Consider the following 15,892-nt stretch of genomic DNA (forward strand, 5'->3'; position numbering starts at 1 on the left):
AACACAGGAGCCATATAATGTGAAATATATGTTAAATGTTTAATTAAATTTAATTAAATATATATATATATATAAATAGAAATTTAATTAAACATTTAACAAGTATTTCACATCATATGGTTCCTGTGTTGTTCCAATGATGTTGTTTCTTTCACTCTCTTATTGACCTAATATGTTCATTTAATTTTTTATACATATGAATTTCTTATGCTTGTATCTTCCCTTAGAAAATGTTATATTTAAGGACTGAATATACTGCATATTTCATTATATAATGAAATAACTTTGTTAAATTTTTAATTACAACCTTATGCATGCATCCACAAATCGAACTTAGCTCTGATGTAGAAAAATGCCCATGTAAAGCAATAGTTCTGCGTTTGTGGGAATGGATACATCAACCTACAATTCCCTTGAAATCACAATCATGGATTTTATGTATTTGGCTTTGGGTAGCAAGAAAACCATGGGAACCCTGTATAAGCCAGCAATGATCACTGATGAGTTGCACAAGTCTACAGGCAGAAGATAGCTTGCATGATTATATGTACTTATCAAAAACCATAAACCGTGGTAAACATATCATCGTCATGTACAAACAAACTGAGTCAGGATAAGTGCTTTACTAGAAAGTAATAAAAGTTTAAAAAGACAAGATAGTGAACTAAATTTCTGATAGCAAAATGACCAGTTATAACCATAAATGTTAAAGTGACCATAGAAGATACTGGCATTACAGAAGCTTCAGTACTCTTAACTTTTACATCAAAAGGCTGTTGACAAGGCAACCCATTGACTGTATAGATATACATAAGTAATTACATGTGTTGACTGATATTCATGTTTGTTAACTCCTAGGAAACCAGATACTGTCTTATCTCAGAGCAAGCTACTTCCTGTAAATAAACATCAGTGTAGGTGCACATATTACAAAACTGAAAATACACTTTGCTTCTGGAAGTAATTTGGGCCAAGTCAAAGGCAAAAGATTCAGAGAGAGAAGTGTACATACATTTCATTGTTTTTCTAATTTATTCTAAAAATAGAAAAAATAAGCCTTATATATTGCAGGCTGGAGACAATTTGGCAGAAGGTTTGTGGTGGCCTCTATGCTTTTAAGTGAAATTTAGCATGGTCTTGGCTATCTCTTAACATCTGGCAGGTTTCATTCTATAAATATGGAAACTTTCAGTAGAACATGAGGCTGATCTTTGCTGAGATGAAGAATTTAGTTTACAAACTACAAGAGACCTCTCTGTTTTGGCTCCAAGGAATCCGAGAGAGTTCCAATCTACTGAATTAGAACGTTCAGTAGGATACAGTTCATTTTATGCATCTGAATCTTTACTATTTCTGGCTCCTCCTATCTTTTCTTTTGAAAAGAAGCAAAAAGCTCCTGCTTTTTAATTACTATTCCATTTAGCACAAATTTAATTGATTGTGTGTCACCAAGTTTTCAACCCATAGTGACCACAAGGATAGGTTTTCTCAATGACAATCTATCCCTAACACATTCTTTCAAGTCTTCCAAAGGTGCACTCATTGTCATGTAGCTAAATCTCTCCACCTTGCTGCTGGTTGTCCCCTTCTTCTCTTTCCTTCCACTTTTCTCAGCACTAGAGCATTTTCCAGAGTTCTGGGCCTTCCCATAATGTGTCCAAAGTACCGTGTTTCCCCCAAAATAAGACCCAACTGGAAAATAAGCCCTGATTTTTCAGAATGCTCGTAATATGAGGCCTACCCCAAAAATAAGCCCCAGTTAATATCATCAGGCAGACACATTTAGTACTGTATTTTCCCCAAAATAAGACTTAACTGGAGAATAAGCCCCAATGTATCTTTTGGATCAAAAATTAATCTTATTTTCGGGGAAACATGGTAGAATGATTTAAACTTGATCATTTATGCCCTAACTGAGAACTCTAGGTTGATTTGTTTGATGATCCATTGATTTGTTTTTTTGGCTGTCCACGGTGTACTCAAGAGTCTTGTCCAGCACCAATGCTCAAAGGCACCAATATTCTTCCTCTCCTACTTCTTTAAAAACCAACTTTTGCTTCCATAGATTATCATAGGGAATACCATGGTTTGTACAATTCTGATCTTTGTAGGTATAGACACATAACAGCATTTGAATATCTTCATGGTTGCTCTAGTCTGCAGTATATTGCTTGTTCCTTTATTGTTGATCCTAAAAAGCAGAAGCTATCCACCACATCTTCATTGTCCTTATTCAAAAATCCTCATTCACTCCCTGAAACAACTTGAAAGTAAGCAGCTGGCCTTATTCAACCTCTTGGCCCAAATGTTGTTTGAACATCCAGATCTTTAATGACTTGGAAAAGACCAAAGGAGTTGGGGGGGGGCTATTGGACCTCCAGGATAGGCACAGAGATAGAGAAGGCACAAACTCTATATCATTGTCTAAAGGTAGGACCATCTCGGCTCTGGTGGGACAGAGAGAGAAAATCAAGTGTGATTAGGAGGAAGAACCAGGGACTTAAAATAAAAAGTTTACATTCCAAGTCACTGTCCAATTGGCTCTTTTACAGGGATGCACTAGGAGAATTGAATTATTTTCTTTTAGCCCCCAGTTGGATTTCAAATTGATCTTTCTTTTGCAAATTTGCACACCCAATTTACTTCATTTCAATTCAGTTTTTAAAAACCTTATCCTATGATGAAGAAAGTGCCCAACCTCCACTGATTTGCAAAGAGTAAACTTCTGCAATACTTTAGTCTCTGTTGCAAAATAGATCATTTTAATTTAAAGCTCAGAGCTTTTAATGGTCCAGCTACTTGCTAGATCAACTGTAGCAAGGAAAACAAAGAAAACCCCAAACCTCAGTGGGTAGTTATGTGAAGGAATCATATGGCTTTAAAATTTTTGAAAGTTTACATCATAGCTTTGTGACCTAAAGTCCAGAAGAAAGTAAAGCTCTGAGCTCAGCTCAGTAGTACCGGTCTTATATAGTGAAATAGAATATTATTGGTATCCATGCACAGAAGGAAGTGACACAATGAAGAAACCAGATGCCATCTAATGCCAGATTCCAGTTATACAGAAGAGAGAATTTTAACTGAAGTTTCATCTCACTTCTATACCTTATTAAAGAAAATACTAATTCCTTGTAACATGCCACTCTGCCCGCCCGCCTCCCCCCCTCCAAAATGCATATACAAAATGAGAGAACAGAAATATGAAGTCAAAGTTTATATTACGGTTTTTTGAAATTATAGCAAATAGATTGTTAATTCTAATAGATGGGAAGATTCAACTTCATCGAAAATTAGATCATAGGCAAAGAATTACTATTCTAGGAATATATTAAAAATGTGTATATAGTATTAATGGCAATTAAGTTTATTACTTGGATATACAAACACATTAAACTTAGTCCATTTTCTTTGTTCGTGAGTTCTAATCTATAACCTCTTGCAGGTTTCTGTCTTTAATGTGATATAGGAATAAGTACATTTCACATTGAATTTTTCAATATTTGGGAGGATTGTTCATATTGAATACTATTTTGATTTTTTTAAAAATACTGAGGATTCAGGACTACTAATAGAACATTAGTTATGCTAAGGCGGCATGTCATCTTAGCCGTTTGACCATTATTCTAATGAACTTTTCCCACATGCTTAAAACTCTTCTTGAACACCAACTATAAGATACTAGTATAGTATCTTATACTACTATAAGATTGCCTAAGAATTGGGAAACATTCATACACAGGCTAAGCAGTGGCTTACAGTTCAACACAGCAGCTTTTTCCAACAAAAGCATCAAGTGGAACTTCAAATAACTGACGCTTAATAAAGCTACCCAAAATTAATACCAAATCAGTTCTGCTCACACAAAGAAGGCGATTATTAATATTTATGTGATCACAACTGCCTATGTATTAATACTTGAAGATCTTGGGAAGGCATTCACAATTCTATTTAACTTCCCTGTTTATCTCATAACTGCTTCTTTAAGCAGATAAAGCAGCTGCAACATCTATAACGATTTCCTTCCTGCCTTCTCAATAGAAGGTTCTCAGTTCCCCATAACTTTCTTCATCTATTCGTTTTCAGTTCTCAAGTGCTTCAGTTCTTCTTTGCAATAAAAGTAGAGTTGCCTGCAGAGAAGTATAATTCAGTAACTTAAAGTATGTTTAATAAACAAGATATTGCATATTGCAGTTGTCCACACTTTTGTCAAGGGTACTTAAAAATACTGTAAACAAATAAATAACAATTCCTTTGAGTGAAGCCCATAATTACATGGATACATCTATGTAGATTTTTGGGCAATAATGCAAAAGTTGTCAGGGTTCCAAGTAACACCCCTAATGAAAAAACACTCCGAGGCTTGAGTTTTCTTGAAGTTCTACTTTATTAGGGATGTCATATTGGCACATCTGGGAAAACCCGAATCTGAAAGCTTCCAGGTTTTCCCCAACCAAAGGATATTTCAAGACCCTACCCAACACCCACATGGCCATCACATGGTCCAATCCAAATACCGTCCCAACTGGAGATGCCTCCCAGTTCCAGCCCTCCAGGTGCAGGGCAAGATGTCCTTGACTTTCTGAGAAAGGAATGTTATTATGACTATATATCACCCATGCTCCATACAATGCCCCCTCCCAGTTTCCCACAGTAGTAAAAGTGGCAGGCCTGAAGTTCCAATGAAAAAGATGGCTTCCAGGCCTGACAAAAGTGATTTGCCACTGTCTTCTTCTAAATTGTCCCTTTTACTTTCCCAATCTAGCTAACATTCCTGGAATACTCCCATTCTCATAGTACCAAGAATATTCTTCTCTTCTAAGTTCAGTCAAGGTAGGTGCTACCATCTGCTAAAGCAAAAAATACTGTACTCATCAATAACTAGCATTTTCATTTAAAAAAATTCTTATTCAATTGTGATTCAAAAGGGGTTTTGAGCCCTGCAAATCCTCCAGAACAGATGAGACTCCAAGTCTGTATGTGATATTAGTCTTGGTTTCCCATCCTGGATACATATGCTCTGAGCTTAAAAAATTCACGCTCTTCCTATGTTCGAAGAAACACAGTCTTTTGTCCATAATTCTTCATCTAGAGAATTTTATGACAACAGTACTTCAGTTTTGTAAATTTATATTCTATGTACTAAATCTTTTATTGCTTAAAGGTTCTTAAAAATGTGGCAATAGAGTAGGACGGTAAAATTTGATTTTACCTTATATGTCCTATATTTTCATATGTATATAAACACTTTTAGATTGTTCAATTAGCAATTTCTATTGAATTTAATTAAGAATAGCTGCTGCTACTGTTGTGTGTGTTTTTAAGGTCCTGGGTAATATATACTGTATCGTTATGTTTGAGATTTTGTTCTGCTGAAGAAATATGGGTGCCAGAAACTAAATGCTTTGCTTCCGAAAAGGTTATGAAAAAATGTATTACCTCTGTGTAATTTATTTCTTAGTTTAATATTTAAATTGTTATCCAATGAATACATTGCCAGAAAAGCAACATAGATATATAAGAAAAGCAATGCTGTTTCTCTTTTTGTAATTAGCATGCAACAGTCTCTTAGTTTAAGGCCATCTGAAAAAAAAAAGTATTTCGTATAAGATTTGTTGCTTCTCTGATTTCTTGTTATTATCTAATTACTTTCAGAAGTAACACTGCCTTATCAAAGTTCCTTATAAAAATCTAACCTTTTATATTATTTTACTGCCTTCTGAAAGCATGCAAAGAATGCTTCCCATATTTCTAAAGGGAAGTTAGTAGATAATATAGTATAAACTATATATACACTATATATAAATCACTTCTCAAAAGTACCACGTGTGTGTGTGTGTTTATATCAGGGGTGAAATGCTCCCAGTTAGAACCGGATTGCCCAATCCAGTAGCGATGGCGGCGGGTAGTTCGGAGAAACGGTAGCAAAAATCCCTGCCCCCCCCCCATGCCCAGTTGAGCCGCATGATCATCAGAGGCTTTTTTTTTTTTACTTTTAAAACATTTTTTCTACAACCTCTTCGGCCGAAAAAATGCTTTTAAAAGTAAAAAAAAACAAAAATCCTCTGATGATCATGCGGCTCAGCTGGGATCGTCAGAGGCTTTTAAAAGCACTTTTTTCTACAACTTCTTTGGCCAAAGAGGTTGTAGGAAAAAACAAGCCTTTAAAAGCTTCTGACAATCCCAGCTGAGTCGCCTGAGCGTAAGAGGCTTTTAAAAGCATTTTTTTCTGCAACCTCTTAAGGTTGTAGAAAAAATGCTTTTAAAAGTAAAAAAAAAAAATTGGCCACGCCCATGCTGTCACATTACCACCACCACCACCAAGCCACGCCCACAGAACCGGTAGTAAGAAATATTACATTCCACCACTGGTATACACACACACACACACACACACACATATATATATATACCGTGTTTCCCCCAAAATAAGACTCTGTCGTATTTTTTTTTGAACCCTGAAACAAGCGCTTGGCCTTATTGCCATGCACTCAAAAGCCCAATTGGGCTTATTATCAGGGGATGTCTTATTTTGGGGGAAATAGGGGATAGATAGATAGATAGATAGATAGATAGATAGATAGATAGATAGACAGACAGACAGACAGACAGACAGACAGACAGACAGACAGACAGACACACACACACACACACACACACACACACACACACACACATTCTGTCTTATTTTAAAAATCAAATCTTTCTCTCCCCTTTCCTGGCTTCCTTTACTTTGAAGTCTTAAACTTTTAAGGAAACCCAGCAGCCTCAGAATCTAGTCTGCATATTTAGATGGAACATGTAACCAAATCTTAGTATAAAACTAACTTATAGAAAGCATTCATATCAGTGTTTATCCTACCTCTTCTTTCATAGCTACCAGGGAAATATAAGTTTTGAAGAAGTATTCTTCATTTCATGTTAACTACTATATGATTTGTTTAAACAAATCAGTTTCATAACCTACAGGATGAGACTGGTCCACTGCAAGCAAAAAAAACAAATTATATTGTTTGAAATTTGGCAGGTTCAAGTAATAGTAGCAAGGTATGGGCGATGAAGACTAAAAATGGTGTTGGAGAAGAGAGGTGATATATGAGCCAAGGCTCTCTGTTATTTGTGTTCATCATCTGTTCATAATACAAAGTCCACACACAGCCAATGGCTGAGTTCAAATATCACACTAAGCCACAATGTGGTTTGCTTAATTTTGACATAGTCTAATGAAGCACAGTTATTGTATAGTACATAAACTATTTTTTGATTCAATATAAAAACCAGACCATTCTGTCTTACTCAGTAATTAAAACATAGCTTTGCATAATTTGAGGTGTAAGTTCACCAAACAATTTTAATTCAAAATTCATACACTCCACCAAACTCCTAAGAGTAGGCGTTTAAAATTCTGTATTTAGTAGATAGTCCTTGACCTACAACAGCTCATTTAGTGACAGTTACAAGTTACAAAGGCACTGAAAAAAGTGACTTATGACTACTTTTCACACTTACGACGGTTGCAGCATCCCCACAGTCATATGATCAAAATTCAGACCCTTGGCAACTGACTCATATTTATGACAGTCGCAAAGTCCTGGAATCAGGTGATCTCCTTTTGCAACCTTCTGACAAGTAAAGTCAATGGGGAAGCCAAATTCACTTAACAACCGTATTACTGAATTAACAGCTGCCCTGATTCACTTAACAACTTTGGCAAGAAAGATGGTAAAATGGAGCAAAACTGACTTAATAAATGTTTCACTTAGCAAAAGAGAGATTTGGGGATCAATTGAAGTTGTAAATCAAAGATTATCTATTTACAGTAGTGGCCAAAATTGTGGAAACCTTTTGAGAAAAGTGTATTTTCTAAAACTAGCTAATAACACCACTTTTTTTTTTTTGAGTAGTGCCATAAAATTATATATCAATGGAAAGATAATTTAATCAAGAATGTAATGCAATAACTTTTATGAAGGATTTGCTATTAGAATAGCAGTTACAGTATAAAGAAGAAAAGTGAAACACGTACTGTAGAAAAAACGAGATATGTAAAAATGATCACATCAGTTAATAGTTATTTGGGTAACCTTTAGCATGAATTACAGCCTTACAATGTCTTCCCATGGAGTGAACCAAATCTTTTAGTTCTGCAGCTGTTATAATGTGAAACCAAGATTGAATGATTGCTTCTATTAGCTGGATTTTATTTCTGGGTCGTTTCTGACCAGTGATGGGTTCCTCCCGGTTCCGCCTAGTTCCGCTGAGCCGGTAGCGGTGACAATATGACGTCACCGAACTGGTTCTCTTTGTTCGGGAGCTGGGCCCTCCCGCCCCCCCCCGTGCTCCCCCCGCGTTATTCTTACCTTTTATTTGGCCCCACCCCCAATCTATTGCTGCCTCCTGAGTCCCAGCTGATTGGCTAGAAGAAAAAAAACTGTTTAAACTCTTGCTGCAGGGCTTCAAAGGGCCGCCCTACAGCTGATCAGTGTTAAAAGGCAGTGTGGTGGTAGACCGGTGCATCCAAAAACAAATGAGTAGACCGGTACAGTTCTGCAAGCAGTTAAAATCCTGGTAGACCAGTACTTCTGCTAAATCCTAAAGAATTGTCACATGACCATCAAGCCCACAAAATAAGCCACACCCACAGAACCGGTAGTAAAAAAATTTAGAACCCACCCCTGCTTCTGACTAACAAGTTTCCTTAGTCGGTTCCATAGATTTTCAATTGGGTTAAGGTCTGGGCTATTCCCAGGCCATTCCAGTAGTGGAATAAGATTATCTTGAAACGCCAAAAAAAAGTGGTGTTATTAGCCATCAAACCTCAAAAATACACTTTTCCCAAAAGGTTTCCACAATTTTGTCCACTACTGTAATATAAATGAATGGCATAGAGTTTGGGTACTCTAGAACCGCCCACCTCCCATAGTATCTGCCCAGATAATTTGATCTTGGAAAGTTGGCGTGGGCTGAGTTCCTTCAATTAATCAATGCCATCTATTGGGACCTGTAATAGCACCTGCCCACTCCCACAGATCCATCCTGCTGGTGTTTTGCAGAGCCTTAAAGAGATGGATCTTCACTCAGGCTTTTGGCAAGAGTGACTAAAGATCCCATATTGGAAATGTTGGGTTTGCTTGTTGCTCGGATTTTGCCATCTTTCGTTCTCTGATTTCTATCACTATATTATTTTATTGTCCTGAGTGCTTTCATCTATAAACTGCCCACAATCAGGTGGGAATCGGATGATGTAAAATAAATAAAGCAATAAATAAATGCCTCCCACTTACTCAGTTCCAAGTTTACTGAAAAAAGTTTGCTAATAATTGCTATCAAGTCTACAAAATAACAGATTTGTCTCAAGTTCATAAAGTGTCAAGAAAAAAAAACACTATGCACCATCTTCATTATTTCATTGCTAACAAGAACCCCTTCTAAACATCTTTCATTCCCAATTCTTCACCCAGAATATAAATCTAAGTGGTTCCCTTCTTTGATATCCCTTTTAAGAATGTCCTCAGAGCATCAAAAATGAAGGAAAGTAATGCTTTGTTCTAAAAAGATGTATTTTATGTTCATGTTTTTTTAAAAAAAAATTAAAAAAAATTTACAGAAAAAAAAATGAAGGAAAGTAGAGGCAGGAATTTTTTTTAAAGAAAAATATTTAGATTTGGCTGAAATGTATTCACTCACCTGGGAAACTTCTTAACCCAGGATTTATGGCTGTAGGGGGAAAAAAGAGATACCCAGTACTGTTAAACACTGGATGATGGCGTACACCAGTGGTTCTCAACCTTTTCTTCATCACGGACCCATTTTAAATACCTTTTATGGCCACGGACCATGGCCATGGACCAGTGGTGAAATTCTCCACGGGTTGCCACCAATTTGCTGCCCACGCATGCGCGGTGCACACCAAAAGCATCATGTGCGCACATGCATTGTGTGCATCAAACGTGTGCTGCACATACATGCATGTGCAATGCGCACCAAACACGTGCTTTGCACAGAAAAAGGAGCGCTTTGAAGGTAAGTAGAACAGAGGGGGGGAACAACTGTACCGTGTGATTTAGATTCGCTAGAAAGCAGGATTTCCTGCTTTCTAGTGAATATAAACCGTGTGGCACAGCTGATCATTGGAAATACCAGTTTGGACCAACCGGTAGCTTTTTTTTAATACCGGTTCACTGAACCAGTAAATTTTATCGCCCGAACCGGTGCAAACCGGTAGGATTTCACCACTGCCATGGACACCTAAGACTTCACCCAAAATTTATAATCGTAACATTTCTTCAAGTCTTCATGGCCCTCCCAGGAGTCCGTGGACCAAGGTTGAGAACCACTGGCATACACTATTAGATGATTAGTCCTGTATTTCTCAAATGACAGTCAAGAAATATATGCTATGCAGCAAAAGAAAATAGCGGCTCTTACCCCAAAGTGCTGATAAATCCATTTGTTGAACCTTCTGCGTACAAAGAACAAATGTCTCCAATGTGCAAAAAACTTGACATCTTGTCACACATCTGGGGCTTGCTGGCTCTAGGAGAAGGGAAAAAGAACTTATTAATATTAACCAGTTCAACAACGGTATTTGTCACGGTGGCTGAAGTTCAAGGAAAGTTTGTCACCAGTGTAAATTCACATGAGTTACACACAACCATAGAGGAACGTACAGGGAATCCTAGACTTACAACCATTCACTTAGTGCTATAATGTCAATGAAAAAAAAAGTGACTTATGACTGTTTTTCACAGTTACGACCAATTCAGCATCCCCATGGATAGATGATCAAAGTTTGGAAGCTTGGCAAGTGGCTCATATTTATGACGCAGTGCGTCAAGGTCATGTGACCACCTTTTGCGAACTTTTGACAAGCAAAGTCAGTGGTGGGGGAAGCCAGATGCACTTTACAACCATATTACTAACTTAACTACTGTGGCACGAAAGATCGCGAAATGGGGTAAAACTCAGTTAACGACTGTCTTGTTTAGCAACAAGAAATTTTGGGCTCAATTGTGATCGTAAGATGAAGACTAGGGACTGCAAAGGAAACACTTAGGTCAGGGGTGGGCAACTGTGGCCCTTTTACAACCTGTGGACTTCAACTCCCAGAATTCCTGAGACAGCCAAGCCCACCCCTGACTTAGCTGAATCTAAGCAATGCCATTCCAAAAGTTGTTATTATTTGTCACTAGTTTCAACAAGCCTTAAGACCAGTGGTGAAATGCAGCTGGTTCTATACAGATCGGGCAAACCATTAGCACCAGCAGCAGGAGGCTCCGCCCACCCGCCCAGACGTCATCACATCCGGATGCTCCACGGTCCTGCACATGCGCAAAGGTGTCTCGCGCATGTTCCCATTTGCGAACCGGTAATGAAGGTAAGTGGATTTCACTCCTGTTTAAGTCACAAATAATTGTTAACATTAATTTTAATAGAAGTACAGCAAATGTAATAAAAATTGTCCCACTACAAGTTAGTGTAGATACTCCTTGACTTACGACCACAGTTGAGCTCAAAATTTCTGTTGCCCAATGAGACAATTGTTAAGTGAGTTTTATTCCAATTTATGACCTTTCTTGTCACGATTGTTAAGTAGATCACTACAGTTGTTAAGTTAGTAACATGGTCATTAAGTAAATCTAGTTTCTCCATTGACTTTGCTTGCCAGAAGGTCGCAAAAGTGGTCACATGACCTCAAGGCACTGCGTCATAAAGGCATCATAAATATGAGCCAGTTGCCAAGCTTCCAAATTTTGATCATGCGGCCATGGGTCACAAAGGGTGATCACATGATCCTGGGACACTGCAGTCGTCATGAAATATGAGTCAGTTGCCAAGTGTCTGAATTGTGATCACATGACCCTGGAGATACTGCAATCGTCATAAGTGTGAAAAATGGTCATAAGTCAGTTTTTTCAGTGCCATTGTAACTTCAGTCACTAATGAACTGTTGTAAATTGAGGACTACCTGTATTACATTTGGAACAATATTTTCACATTTTAAGAGAAAATCAATGTTCTCGAGATTTTTGAAACCACGGAAAAGGATTATTTCTAGTTTTTCTTTCCAAAACAATTAAAATTGGGACTATTTTGAAATGTTTCAATTACTTATCCTCTTATCAAATGTAAATGCATTTCATTGATTTAATGTGTAAGTTATAACAAAATGTATTTATTAGTTATACTATAGAAAAACACAAATTATTTTATTTTTACTTTTCATAGGACAAAAACAAAGATACACATACAGTAAGATAGAAAATGTTACCAATTGCTACACTTTATTCTAGCCTTTCATATTTTTGTTAATTTCAAGCAATATCAGATAACATTACACATAGTCATGACTGTCATTGAAGCCAGAATTATGGTCCTAAATCGTTGTGGTCATACATCAAGCTATCACATGACTTTTTTACATTTTTTTGCAGCGATCAATGATCCAATACAGGAAGTGAGACAACACAAATCCAGGAAATGAGAAAGCCAGTTTGGTCTAGTGGTTAAGACACCAGGCTAGAAACCAGGAGACTGTGAGTTCTGGCCTCACTTTAATCTTGAAAGCCAGATGGATGATTAACAGATTAACAGTAACAGAGTTGGAAGGGACCTTGGAGGTCATCTAGTCCAACCCCCTGCTCACGCAGGAGACCTATACTAGGGATTCGAACCACCGAACTGCCGACCTTTCTGATCGACAAGCTCAGCGTCTTAGCCACTGAGCCACCTAGCCAGGCTTTACTCTGGATGACTCTGCCTTAGCCCAACTCACCTCACCTCAGGTTTGTTATTGTGGAGAAAATAAGAGGAGGAAGGTGTGCTGGATATATTCTGTACCTTGAGTAAAAGTAATAAAGGTGGATACAAATAAATAAAATGAAATGGAGCACTTAAGGAATTGTTAGGGTCAAAGAGGTCGCATGCTTGGCATCTGAGCTTCCTCACTTTGGGTAGCAACATGGGGGAGATGTATTTAGAAGTCCAGAGAACTTTATTTATAACCCCGCTGAGGAAAAAATTGCCAGCCTTTTTTTTTTCTTTTATATTTGTACAAGGCAGGCACCAAGTCAAAGGAAGGCATGATACTTTGGCAATTATCTTTCTCCCAAGCAAACCAATATTGCAGGTGGTCTAATGAGAGATATCACCATAAATATAGGCAAAACCTAAAGTCTTCTAAAATATTATTATTATACTTTAAAATAACTGGATTTTCTTAAAGAAAATTGAAGAAACTGCAGCTTTTTTTTTTTTTAACTAAGAGGATTTATGATTGTATGGGGATACTTAGATACTTTAGATAAATTGGTATGCTAATTATTATCTTATTATGGAATGGTCAAACTCCAAGACACTCTCTTTTAAAGCTTGGATTTTATATGAAAATGGCAGTTTTAATTTTCCTGATTTCCAGTTATATTATTTGGTTATACTTGTTTTTATTTTTATTGTACTGAAATGAAGATGACAATAGAGTGTAGCACCTATGAAATCCCAGCAAATGTTTTGTTCTAAGGATAATAGAAAATCTGTTGTATTTCTAGCACTGAATTTATTTTACATATCTTTTGACAATATTGAATAGGAAATTAAAATCTGATCCCCACTCTCATGAGAATTTCACTTCCTGGAATAATTAACTAAAAATGGCAAGTGTTTTTGTTTTGTTTTGTTCTTTCAAAAGTGTGGGTAGAAAATGGGACAACTCCTGTAATTGTCTCATGATTAATGATATTTTTAAAACCTTTGAAATTAAAAAACCAATAACTATAACTCACCTAAAATAGTTGAATGGTAATACCTTCATTTAAAGCACCTATTATGCTCTGCATGGATCAGAGCTATTGTCGCTGCAGTAATCTACATCAATACAAATCTATTAGAGAAACGTTTTAGAAAGCTACACCAACAAAGTCAGTTTGACTGAAAAATTTAAAAATACTAAATAAATATGGATAATATAAAAGGAATCTGGAACAGATTGTTCGTGTTTCCTAAAATACAAATTAGAAGGCATCAGGTTTTAATGTTCAGGTAGCACTCGACTTATGACCATAATTGGGAGCAGAATTTTCATTGCTAAGTGAGGTGGTCATTAAATGAGTCACGCCAATTTTACAAACTTTTTTTTACCACAGTCATTAGCAAATCTGGCTTCTGCCATTGATACTGCTTATTGGAAGCTGGATGGAAAGATCATAAATAGCAGTCATGTGATCCCAGGACCTTGCAAATGTTATAAATACATTCTGATTGCAAAGTACCTAAATTTTGATCATGTGACCGCAGATCCCAGAGCTACCCTATAGTACAGTGATGGTTAATCTTTTTGGTGCCGAGTGCCCAAAGCATGTGCGTGTGTGCCCGGATCTCCAAAATGCAATGCAAACACCCTATGCATGCACCCCTCCCCCACACGAGTGCGCATTCCCCACGCATGCACCCCAGGCCTTACCTACACATGTGCCACAGCCCCCCATTTTGTCTTCCAGGTTTGTGCAGGAGGCTTTCCAAGCCCAAAAAAGGGTGTGGAGGGGCCTCGCACAGCGCCCCGCGCCCCATTTTGGCTTCCAGGCCCAAAATAGGATGCGGGGACACGCACACAACTCCCCAAAATGCAATGCAAGTGCCTCCTGTGCATGCGCCCTGCCCCCCTGCTCATGCGCGGTAGAGATCCAAAGACCAGCTGGCCAGCAGGAGGCATGCGCGCATGCGCAGTGGAGATGGGCTGATGTGACAGCTGGTGTGCCAGGTGACATGGCTCCACATGCCACTTTGGGCACACATGCCATAGGTTCACCATCACAGTTATAGTAAGATGGGCGGCCAATAAATTTTATAAATAAATAAACTGTCATATAAGTGTGAGGATTGGTCATAAGTCACTTTTTTCAGCATAGTAGTAACCTTCAATGGCCACTAAACAAATGGTCTTAAGTTAAGGAGTACTTGTACAATCAAATATGTTTTGTGTGATCCTAAAATGAGGCTTACTGATAAAAAATTATCTTTTGGATCTATTGGGGTTGTTAACATGTTTTAAAAATTATTGACATTCTTTTACAGTGCATGTAATATATTTGAATGTATCTTAGCATACATTCTTTAATCATGTCCCTTGGTAGCTTCTCAATGGTTGAATATCTCACAAGGAATTATGTTCTCAGGAGGCATTTAAGATTTAATGGAATTAATGTAGGACGATAATATTTCAGAAATACGGAATATGTCAATTTATTATGAATTTTGGATTTACTGTGCTTGGACTGTTGCCAAAAAGGTCATCAAATGTTCTGGGAAAGACTTATGTGCCACCACCAAAGGTTGTTTGATGAAATGTGTCATGTCTCAACGTTTGAGACTGTATTGAGATTATATCTCAAGACCTAAAATGGACACCTAACATCAAAAACGTCATCAAAAAAGCACAACAAAGAATGTTCTTTCTGTGCCAACTCAGGAAGCTCAAACTGCCCAGGGAACTGCTGATACAGTTTGACAGAGGAATTATTGAGTCTGTCATCTGCATCTCTATAACTGTCTGGTTTGGTTCTGCAACCCAACAAGACAGACACAGACTTCAGAGGATAACTGGAACTGCAGAAAAAACAATTACTACCAACCTGCCTTCCATTGAGGACCTGTATACTGCACAAGTCAAAAAGAGGGCTGGGAAAATATTTACAGATCCCCTTGCATCCTGGACATAAATTGTTTCAACTCCTACCCTAAAAACAACGCTATAGAGCATTGCACACTAAGATAATATAAATAAATAATTCCCTCAACACTGTCAAACTATTCACATTAGGCTGCATTACTATTGCTATTGGTCTTCTCATCGTTCCTATCACCCATCTCCTCCCGCTTACGACTGCATGACTGTAACTTT

The 15,892-nt window shown here is 37.5% G+C and overlaps 1 protein-coding gene across 6 annotated transcripts in view; it reads right to left on the reverse strand.

Annotated features, from left to right (window-relative positions):
- ITPR1 (inositol 1,4,5-trisphosphate receptor type 1) overlaps nt 1–15,892 on the reverse strand; it is a 256,477-nt gene that overhangs the window by 210,305 nt on the left and 30,280 nt on the right. For all 6 annotated transcript variants that reach the window (XR_015732679.1, XM_087887909.1, XM_087887911.1 and 3 more), the window contains exon 2: nt 10,426–10,533. Coding sequence is in view for 5 of the 6 variants with exons in the window: in XM_087887911.1 (XP_087744037.1) it covers nt 10,426–10,533 (108 nt within the window). In the remaining variant the exon portion in view is untranslated. The remainder of the gene's footprint in view (nt 1–10,425; nt 10,534–15,892) is intronic.

The sequence above is a fragment of the Pantherophis guttatus genome, chromosome 2, assembly GCF_059756535.1.
Source record: "Pantherophis guttatus breed Tessera chromosome 2, ASM5975653v1, whole genome shotgun sequence".
Classification (NCBI taxonomy): Eukaryota; Metazoa; Chordata; class Lepidosauria; order Squamata; family Colubridae; genus Pantherophis; species Pantherophis guttatus.